This window comes from Anthonomus grandis, chromosome 8 (assembly GCF_022605725.1).
Source record: "Anthonomus grandis grandis chromosome 8, icAntGran1.3, whole genome shotgun sequence".
NCBI classification, from domain to species: Eukaryota; Metazoa; Arthropoda; class Insecta; order Coleoptera; family Curculionidae; genus Anthonomus; species Anthonomus grandis.
This window is the reverse complement of record NC_065553.1, coordinates 10,129,447-10,141,246: the sequence shown is the minus strand read 5'-3', so window position 1 is coordinate 10,141,246 and position 11,800 is coordinate 10,129,447. Positions and strand designations below refer to the sequence as shown.

At 30.9% G+C, this 11,800-nt stretch overlaps 2 protein-coding genes across 4 annotated transcripts in view; one reads left to right on the top strand and one right to left on the bottom strand.

The window, feature by feature from the left end:
• Positions 1 to 11,800, bottom strand: part of LOC126739099 (cAMP-dependent protein kinase type I regulatory subunit) — an 89,702-nt gene that overhangs the window by 45,512 nt on the left and 32,390 nt on the right. The window lies entirely within an intron of this gene.
• Positions 6,863 to 11,800, top strand: part of LOC126739100 (uncharacterized) — a 232,541-nt gene continuing 227,603 nt past the window's right edge. For all 3 annotated transcript variants that reach the window (XR_007661550.1, XR_007661551.1, XM_050444628.1), the window contains exon 1: positions 6,863 to 7,076. Coding sequence is in view for 1 of the 3 variants with exons in the window: in XM_050444628.1 (XP_050300585.1) it covers positions 6,905 to 7,076 (172 nt within the window). In the remaining 2 variants the exon portion in view is untranslated. The remainder of the gene's footprint in view (positions 7,077 to 11,800) is intronic.

Sequence of the window (11,800 nt, the reverse complement as noted above, 5' to 3'; positions counted from 1 at the left end):
GACGAATTCATAATGAGTTACTTATTTTGTTGGGTATTACGTCACTTTTATAGTAAAAATCAATTTAGAAAATACTATCTCATACGCTCAATTATTGAAAAATAAGAAAATAGACTTATTCACGTATTTAGAAGAAATATTAACTTAAATCTTTAACGAGATATATGTAATTTAGCGCAAGTTCAATAAATCTTAAATACAATTATGTACTTGAGGTATAATAGATTTTTTTTTAATTAACCACTCCTGGGTATTTAGTAATATTTAAAAAATACACTGAAAATTATCTTCTACGCCCCTCTAGAATGTCTTTTACTGTTAACAAAACAATAACTGTATTACTATGAATTTGTAATGAAAAAAATAGTTATATTCCTTGACCAATTACCCAGAAATTTCCATTTGGGAACATTGAAAGTCAACATTGAAGACCGTAAATATCATAACTTATTATTATGATAATCAAACAAGATAGGATAACTAGTGCTGTAATATGACACCACACATCATGTACATTACAAGTCAAAGCGATGCTAAAAGTATTCTTTGGAAGAGCCTTTGACAATTTGCACTTTATAAAAAGTCATAGGGTGCTAAATACGCTTGTTTAATGATCCACGACTTGTTTTTCTAAAACACCCCTTCATCTTGCCGTTCGTTATCGCTTTATATCATTTACATTTAATCAGATAATTAGATTCAACTCGTTCAAAACAAACAAGTCAATCATGAAGTTCAGTTCTGCTAGAAAAAGCCACTTTCATATATGGCCACACCATAACATCTGGTTCTTCCTCCCATTTGGCTGTGGAAGTTCTAACTTATTTGCACGACACATTCCCAAACAGATGGATTGGATGGAGCGGCGTTATTGAGTGGACACCAAGATAACCCGATCTCTCTAGACTTTTTTATGGGGATTAAAATGTTTTAAAAATTATTTAATTTTTCCTTTTCTTCATGACCTTTCTTCAATTTCCAAATTGTGTATCAAATTTTGAATGAGAATAACTCCAAAACGCTTGCACCTAGGTATAGCACATGCTACATGAAAAATTTTTAGATTTCCATGGGCAATCCACAAATGCAATAAAAAAATTGTGTTGCAATTTGAAAAAAAAAAACATTTTGTAAAATATGCTCCAAAAAAAATCGACGAGTCTAATTTTAAAAAAAATTATTAAATCTAATTTTTAAAAAAATTTACGAGATACTCAATTTACTTCTTACTTTCCGACCAACCTGTATATTTGACTAGTCATTTGGTATCAAGATGTCAGCATTTTTAATAAATATTCTTCAAATTTTAATGTTTTCCTTAAGCCAGGTTAATAGTTTACTATTACTTTATTTACTTACTTTTATTCTTTGATTTTTATGTATTGTTCGTTTTTTTTTTAAAAGGGCCTTGCCACACAGGTTTGCACCTGTGCTCACGTTTTCATAATCGAGGAATGGTCCTATTTATCACAATAGCCTACTTATTGTAAATTGCTAATTATGCTTGTTATTTTAATGAATATTTTATTTTATGAATAATTTATTTTAAAATTCAATTTAGGCCTCTCGAGGTTGTAGGTATTTAGCCGAACATTGTTAGTTTTGTGAAAATATTTCCACCAAAAATTTCCAACATCATGGAAGTTAGCAACAGAATCAGAAACGAAAATCAAATTTTTACAGTCGCCCAGAGAAGTTCTGCACGCAATATATTTTTTTCCATATTTAACGATTAAATCTGACTTTAAACTTTAGTCAAGAGAAAAACTATAATTACATATAAAGAAAAAGGGGTGTAGATTTGATTTTTTGGCAGCATAAAAGATAAATGTTTGTAAAATAATAAATAATTAAAAAATCACAGTAATTAGTAATAATTTTATATCAAAAGATTTTATATCAAAGACACACGTTTTTTCAGGGGATGAAGAGGTGTAACCCACATGAAATTTGAAGGTGTAATAAAATTATTACTAATTACTGTAATTTTTTAAATTATTTATTATTTTACAAACATTTATCTTTTACGCTGCAAAAAAATCAAATCTACACTCCTTTGGTAATTATAGTTTTTATCTATATGTAATTATAGTTTTTGTGTTAAATTTATTTTAGAAGTTTCAAATCAGATTTAATCTTTAAATATGCAAAAAAAATATATTACGTGCAGCTTTAACTTTTCTGGGCGACTTCAAAAATATGATTTTCGTTTCTGAGTCTGAAGCCACACACGTAATTGCTATCAGCCAATGAGAGACCCGAAAGGAAAACACGGATAAAAGTTGTTTAATTTGAACTGTATTCCGTTTTTTTGCGTCCGTTGTGCTATTTATTTTTTATTGTTATTATTGAGTTTTTACCAAAACATTTTTTTGTCCTTTGTTTTCAGACTAATTTTTTTTACTAGTTTTTATTTTGTACCATTCTCTTTGGAATATTAAGTTTGGATTCGACCCCGGGTTGCACCTATTTTAAATGTGGCTATTGTGGTTTTTTCATTAATAGTCAGTGCCAACATTATTTGGAACACCAATGTTTCCAAGTACATATGACATATGACAGAGAAGGAGAACCAGGGTTCTAGCTTCGAGCTTTGCGCCAATAAGGACAATATTTTAACTCTAGGTATACGTTTATTATTCATTGATATGATTTAATCTTTTTGTCAATTTTTTAATTAGTGTCGTTCTAGTGTATATTATAGCTTTTATTAGTTACACTTTCTCTTTGTTCATTTAAACTTTGTTTTATTTGTTTATTTATTTTGTAGTCTCAACAGGCGATGGCAAAGATTTAAGTTAAAAATACAGGAAATTATATGACGAAATGTTGATTTCATTTATTTATGCCAGAAAACGTCTAAGGGATCCGAGAATCCCTTTAAAATCAAGGCATGAAAATAAGTTGAAGCAATTGTATGAGGCAAAACCGTAAACACCAAAAATACGACTAAAAATATAACGTCATTTTACAGATACGCATATCTCTAGTGGATGGACTAAAAGTTACGGATAGACTTGATATAAGCCTCTATATAGCCTCACGTATCCGTAATTAGGTACCAATGTGGATTCAGGCCACGAACTTAATAAATGTACCTGGACTGCCAATTCAATGAAAAGTAAATGACCACTACTAGGGGGCCGCCATTTTGCACGATGTGTCCTTTCGATGTTGGTCACTCTGACAAATTTTAGTTGTGCCAATTGTAGGGAAACAAAACAATTAAAGCTTTTGAGAGGTTATGTTTACAAATACAAAATAGAAAGTTACATTTAGTTAAAAAAGTTGCGTTAGATATGTGATTTTTCTTGTACTTCTTTAAGAATTGCGTTAAAATTTATGACAGAAAGTAATCCTCACCTAAACTGAGACAAAGTTTCAATTAACTTGGGATAGATGCATGCACTTTAAAATATTTGTTTTATTATTCTGATAATCTTGAATCTTATAAATCTAAACTTAAACTTGAATCTTTTAAATCCTAATACCATGAAAATGATGTGATCTTTTTTTAAATTTTTGCTTGTGTTTACTTAACAAATTCAGTTAAAAACACTTTTATTTTCTTTCTATTTTTACTATTACGACTTTTACTTTCCTTCTATGTACAGTGTTTCCACATTAATAGGTATAACTATTTATGAAAATCAAAATGTAGTTGATTTTATGAGGGTTTGTAATTAGCAAGGGTTTATAAAGTAAAAATAAACAACTCTATATCATATATTATTCTATCATAAAAACCAAATACGTTTAAATAAGGATAGTGATACTTTATTCACGTATTAAATAAGGAGGAAGCTATATCGCCTGTTGCAGACGATATAGGTACCCAAGCGTCGTTGACAAATCGCCAAAAACCAAATATTCCAAATCCGCTATACTCACACGTCAAACGCCAGCGTCGTCAACTTCATTACCGTTATTTAATATATTTTTTGTTGGCAACACCAAAAATTTTCAGAGTGACCAACATCAAAAGGACACAACCACTATAAACACATGTATGAAGCTTGTATGGTGAAAATCGGAATCGTATGGCGGCCATCTTGCTTGGCAAAATTGACAAGGAGCTGACAGACAGTTGTTGACGTTGACTTGATCTGACTGAAGAACATCATTTATCATTGTCATACCATTTGAGTTTGTTTTTCATTTTAATGAATGCAAGCGTGGGTGAATTTGCTATTTGTTTTAAAGATGTTATTTTAAATTCATGACTTATTTTCTAAAAAGTTCTCTTTCAATATTGGGAGTAATGTTTTAATTGATTTGCAGCAAGCAATTCCAGGTTTCTGGTAAGAAAATCTGATTTTATTTATTACTATTATGTTTTTGTATTGTCAATCTTTAGTCTTTAATAAAATCAAATTCAGTTAATTTCAATGAAAAAGTTTCACTTTTCAAGTATTTAATTTTTTACTTGATTATTATAAATACATATTACAAAATGTCTGGCCTCTTATTTTCTATTCAACAATTAAAAATTTATTTAAAATTTTCCTGAAAATTTCCTTGATGTAAGAGTATGTATATTTTAAATGTATATAATAAATTATCACAAATTTTAATAATGCTGATACTGCTGGCTTTACACTACAATGTTTTTTTTACAACTTGTGTTTTTTTAAGAGTTTCTTTTTATTTTATGTAAACATCCGTCCTCGAATTAAGTTTTTATTAATATTATAGTTCCAAGATATGTTGTTAGTATTATAAGAGACCAACAAATGTATACTATGTAAGTGATATATGTTTTTACTAAAAAGTTGTTTTCATTTTTAAAGAGTTTATTTTGTTTTGTAGATGGATTATATTGTTTCTTTCGGTAATACTCTGCTATTGAATTTTTAATTAATTTTAAAAATTAATATTTAAAATCTGTTTAATTTTTCTTTGGGAAACAGATACAGGTACATATTAAATAAGGATATTATTAACCTAATAATAATGCTTTTAGATGTATGATGAGAAAATAGCACAAAAATTTTGACAACCTTTTCTAATCTGTTTAAAATTAGGGTAGTTCAGTGCTAACAAAATACTTCTAAACATTTTTAGATTAATTCTAATTTATATAATGTCTGTTACAATAAATTATTGTATATTATGTATATCATTTTAGGTATTTTTTTTTCAGGAAAATTAAATAATAAATGTATTAAAGAAAAACATTGTTTTATTTCCATTTGTTCAATTGGTGATATGTCGTACACTGTCGTAGATTATTGCAGTAAATTAACTCATTTAGACATGTAAAATAAAGCTGAAAAGTTTTATTTTTGTTCAGATCAATATCAACACCTAATCAAAAAGGCCCTTTTCTTTGAGTAACCTTTTTGAATAGGCGTTTGCTTTAGATATTACGATTAAATGATAAGATTGTCAGATTAAATGAAATTGATTTCCCGCCTAACTCCTTTTTCCCATTTTGATTGGTCCAATTAGGCACGTCAAACTGTCAAGTTAGTTAGAACAGTTTCCGTTGCCAAACGAGAGGACGCTAGCTGATTTGTCAGAATAATTTCTATCAGTTTGTATGCCTTCTCTATATATTTGTGTTCTGTGACAACCACTATAAAAATGGCGGCCACCAGGCAGTGGTCATTTTTTGGATATTGTGGGATTGTGGCCATATGCATTAGCAGTCCAGGTATATTTATTAAGTTCGTGATTCAGGCTGATTCTTTTGCTTCCATGACCTAATTTCCAAGTAATTTTTTGCATAATTCCGTATCTTAATAAACTAAATGAATGGATTTTCATAATATTTAATGAGAGCGTACGAAGAACTTTTGTACAGGGTGGCCAGATAAAAATGCAAGTGCTGTATTTTGGAAACTATTCGTCGTAGAGACTTGCGGTAAAAAATTTTATAACTAAAGTTGCCAAAAGAATATTGTGGAAAATATTTTTAGATTTCCAAGATGGTCGCCAGGAGGCGTAATTGCCATCTTAAACCTTTTAAGTGATTTTTCACTGAAATCTGCCCAGTAAATGTTACGAAAAAATATATGCTTTTTAAAGCTGAGCTCTACTCGAGTAATTTTTGTTTAACACTTTGTGACGTATCTATTAAAATAAATTGGTGGGGGATAATTCAATGTTTTTTTTAATTAACAGCTGTAACTCCTAAACGACTGAACGGATTTTAACAAACTTGGTCTCGTTGGAAAAAACATTTATTGCTCCATCAAATCCGTCTTATCTGTGATATGTCTAGTTCTTAGTAATGCAGCTAGAGCGCGTTTTTTGATCTATTAACAGAAAGTTGCAAAATTTTCTAAAAAATTAAACGCAATAATATGACTTTTTTTCCATAAAAATGTAGTGAAACGATAGCTAAATAGGCCAGTGAAAACCGTATTTCGATATCTTATTAATAGCCTAAAGTATCGAAGAAAGAATATTTAGTTATCAATTAATTTTAATAAGACAATATTACACCGATATGTATTGTTATTTATTTGTCTTTTTTCAAGGTTTTAAAATTACTCGACTAAAGCTGAGCTTTAAAAAGCATATATTTTTTCGTAACATTTACTGAGTAGATTTCAGTGAAAAATCACTTAAAAAGTTTAATATGGCGGTTAGGCCCCCCTGTCGACCATCTTGGAAATCTAAAAATATTTTCCACAGTACCTATTCTTTTGGCCACTTTAGTCATAAAATTTTTTACCGCAAGTCTCTACGACGGATAGTTTCCAAAATACAGCACTTTGCATTCTTATCTGGCCACTCTGTACAATACGACAAAAAAAACTTAATCCACGAAAAGCGAAGTAATAGATTTGCCAACGTCGCTATATCGCGACGCACTCGGGTTAGCGCGAAGGCTTTCCGTCAAATTGAACTATTGAAGCGGCAGTCAGTAGCGCCACACTCGTGCGACAGTGAAAACATGTCGGTCCTCGTATCGCAGCAACAACAACCATCGTCCCCAGAATCGCAAAGTATGACCGACCAAAAAGGCATTCCCAAGTCGAAGAGGAAACTTCAAAAGCACCTGCGCAGCGCGGGACTGGCGTACGTATCCCGCACCGGAAAACTAATACCCGCCAAAAAAGTATCAGGTAAGAAAAACCGTGGAAAAAATATTTTAAATTGTGAAACAGTGCGAAAAGTCCGAGTAACATAGTGCCCTAGCAACGTAACGTCACGCGCGCCGCATCTGACTCACACCTAGATCGGGATGTGCCCATTTTTCGCCACGTAGTTGACGTAAAAAGAAAATTGAAAAATATCAGTGTTCGTCGCGGAAAAACAAACGGACTGACAGACCAAAACAAAACAAGGATTGCTAACCTCACTTCTTGGAAATGGTGCACTTGTGGAGTCGAAAGAAGAAGATCGGTTTTTAGACGTGGAAAAAAAGTCGCGCGACCTTAAAATGTAGGTCACACGGTCGCAACGGCCTTGTAAGCGCTACTCGCGGCACGTGGAAAACAGGTTTTCGTTGCGTTTTATTTAATGCCCGTTTTTCCTGACGACGTTCGTCGTCGGTCGCAGGTGGATTTCCACGTAGCGGCGACGATAAATTAATTGTTTTAAACAAATAGATGATGGGTTGCGCGAACCGCAATTTCGCTAAACGCGCACTGCCTTTTTTCTTTTGTTTTAAATGCGATTACGATTGCCTTTTGTCTAGCGCGTGGCCTACTCTAGTACGGGCGAATTGCGTCAGCTGATTCGGGAGGGGGAGGGAGAGCGTTTATAGAGCGGTTCAAAATACATTTTTGGCAACGATTTGCGGCTCTAATAAATTTTTTAAAGGTCTCATTCTATACAGGGAGTTACAGTCCCTTCCTCTTCTAATTTTTAGATGGAGATATAAGGATACATAAATGAGAATTCGATTTTCCCCCTATGTTCTATATCATCATTTCATTTTTAAAATAGTCTTTGGATCGCCAGGAAATAGTGTTTTTATCCCGAAATGTGTCTAATTATACCCGAAAAACATCATTTTATTTATATCCTCTTGTAATTTTCAGATTGAGATAGGGATATATAAATGAGAATTCGATTTTTCCACCTATTGTCTATATTATTGTTTCATTTTTTAAATAGTGTTTGGGCCGCCAAGAAATAATGTTTTTCACCCGTAATGTGTCTAATTGTACCCGAAAAACATTATTTTATTCCTATCCTCTTCTAATTTTCAAATTGAGATAGGGATATATAAATGAGAATTCGATTTTTCCACCTATTGTCTATATCATCGTTTCATTTTTTAAATAGTGTTTGGGTCGCCAAGAAATAATGTTTTTCACCCGTAATGTATCTAATTATACTCGAAAAACATCATTTTATTCCTATCCTCTTCTAATTTTCAGATTGAGATAGGGATATATAAATGAGAATTCGATTTTTCCACCTATTGTCTATATTATTGTTTCATTTTTTAAATAGTGTTTGGGCCGCCAAGAAATAATGTTTTTCACCCGTAATGTGTCTAATTATACCCGAAAAACATTATTTTATTCCTATCCTCTTCTAATTTTCAAATTGAGATAGGGATATATAAATGAGAATTCGATTTTTCCACCTATTGTCTATATCATCGTTTCATTTTTTAAATAGTGTTTGGGTCGCCAAGAAATAATGTTTTTCACCCGTAATGTATCTAATTATACTCGAAAAACATCATTTTATTCCTATACTCTTCTAATTTTCAGATTGAGATAGGGATATATAAATGAGAATTCGATTTTTCCACCTATTGTCTATATTATTGTTTCATTTTTTAAATAGTGTTTGGGCCGCCAAGAAATAATGTTTTTCACCCGTAATGTGTCTAATTATACCCGAAAAACATTATTTTATTCCTATCCTCTTCTAATTTTCAAATTGAGATAGGGATATATAAATGAGAATTCGATTTTTCCACCTATTGTCTATATCATCGTTTCATTTTTTAAATAGTGTTTGGGTCGCCAAGAAATAATGTTTTTCACCCGTAATGTATCTAATTATACTCGAAAAACATCATTTTATTCCTATCCTCTTCTAATTTTCAGATTGAGATAGGGATATATAAATGAGAATTCGATTTTTCCACCTATTGTCTATATTATTGTTTCATTTTTTAAATAGTGTTTGGGCCGCCAAGAAATAATGTTTTTCACCCGTAATGTGTCTAATTATACCCGAAAAACATTATTTTATTCCTATCCTCTTCTAATTTTCAAATTGAGATAGGGATATATAAATGAGAATTCGATTTTTCCACCTATTGTCTATATCATCGTTTCATTTTTTAAATAGTGTTTGGGTCGCCAAGAAATAATGTTTTTCACCCGTAATGTATCTAATTATACTCGAAAAACATCATTTTATTCCTATACTCTTCTAATTTTCAGATTGAGATAGGGATATATAAATGAGAATTCGATTTTTCCACCTATTGTCTATATCATTGTTTCATTTTTTAAATAGTGTTTAGATCGCCAGAAAATAATGTTTTTCACCCGTAATGTGTCTAATTATATCCGAAAAACATCATTTTATTCCTATCCCCTTCTAATTTTCAGATTGAGATAGGGATATATAAATGAGAATTCGATTTTTCCACCTATTTTCTATATCATCGTTTCATTTTTTAAATAGTGTTTAGATCGCTAGGAAATAATGTTTTTCACCCGTAATGTGTCCAATTATACCCGAAAAACATCTTTTTATTCCTATCCTCTTCTAATTTTCAGATTGAGATAGGGATATATAAATGAGAATTCGATTTTTCCACCTATTTTCTATATCATCGTTTCATTTTTTAAATAGTGTTTGGATCGCCAAGAAATAGTATTTTACATCCGTAATGTATCTAATTATACCCGGAAAATATAATTTCAATCCTTTTCTAATTTTCAGATTAATTGTAAAAGACCTAAAAAAAATCTAGGCTACATAATAGATGGAAAAAAACAAAATCCACCATTAAATCAAATATCGATTTAGCTTATAAAGATTATAAATATAGTCAATACTGAGAAATATATTTAAAAAAGACCCAAAAACATTTTGGAAATTTATACAGGAAAGGCGAAGAACGTCTAGAATTGGCCATGGGTCAATGAGTTTTAACAATATCAATGCATTTGCCGACTTTTTTGGTAATGTTTTTAATCGATCTCTACCCGCCCCTAGTTTATTTAATGATGATGTCTTTTCTCAAAATTTAACAGTTTCAAAACTGAATCATGCAGATGTGCTAAATGCTCTTAAAAAAGTTAAAAACAAAGAAACTTCTGGTTTTGATGGTGGTATTTTTAACTTATCTTTTTGTGCAAGCACCTTTCCTAAATATTGTAAATTTGCCTAAATTTGTCCCATCTTTAAATCGGCAGAAAAAATGTGGTGGAAAACTATCGTCCAATTTCCATACTATCAAACTTCTCTAAGGTCTTTGAAATTTGCCTGTATGCCTCTTTCACCAAGTAAAAGATTTAATTTTACCAATCCAGCATGGTTTCTTTCAATCCAGATTTACAGTAACTAACCTAACATCATTTCTTCAGACTGCATATGAGGCTACAAATAATAAATGTCAACTAGACGTAATTTACACGGACTTTGCCAAAGCCTTTGATAAGATGGACCATGGATTTCTTGCTCAGAAACATATCAGGCTTGGTTTTTATTCTAATCTTGTACAATTTTTTGCTTCCTATCTGGCGGATAGACACCAATTTGTAGAGTATGCTCCTTTTTTGTTTTCCATTTTTATCAATGACATATCTGTTAACATTTTAAGCAATAGTCTTTTGTTTGCTGACGACCTAAAGATATTCATTATATCGGATGACTGTTTGCTTCTCCAAAATTATATTAATACAATCCATAACTGGTGCAAGATTAATAGGCTTCTATAAGTGTAAAAAGATGTCCATTCTTTGCTAAAAAATGAAATTAGCTTCAACTTTACATTAAATGGTACAATGGTTATTCTTTCTGTGATTATGTTCGTGATTTGGGCGTCACTATTGACAAGAAGCTTAATTTTTGTAATCATATCGATAATATCATAGTCATCTTTAAAATCTCTTGGTTTTATTATAAGAGCTACATCAGACTTCACTAGTATATCAAGTAGAATCATCTTATTTAATTCCCTAATAAAATCGCGATTACTTTATGCGGCTCCACTCTGGTATCCAAACTACTATATACTATTCACATTGTTAGACTTGAATTTGTTCACCGTAAATTTCTGAAACATATCGCTTTTAAAACTGATGGAATTTATCCGGAACAAGAATACGATCAGCACTTGTTACACAGCAGATTCAATATGCTTTCCCTTCATCGGGAAACCATTTGTGCAGGTTTGCTTTTTCTGTTTAAATTGTGTAATGGTCGTATTAACTGCCCGGAATTGCTAGCAGCTCTACACTTTGTTGTGCCTTACATCAATACTAGAAAACAAAAGCTTTTTTACTTACAAGCACATAGCACAAATTTAGCAAAGAAAGAGCCTTTATACAGAGCATGCTCTTGGTTTAACTTGGTCCATTTGAGTCTGGATGTCGATCTCTTTAATGTCATTTAAAAAAATTATTGTCAAATAATATCGTAAACCTATTTAGTTAATATGCTTCTTATATATTTTTTTTTCTTCTTGAACATATTTTATGATTACCTGTTAGTTATATTTTTATATATGATTATTATTTTGATATATTGTCTTAGTGAGTACGATTAGATTCCTGTTAGACAATAATATTTTTGAATTTGAATTAAGATAGGAATATATAAATGAGAATTCGATTTTTTCACCTATTTTCTATGTCATAGTTTT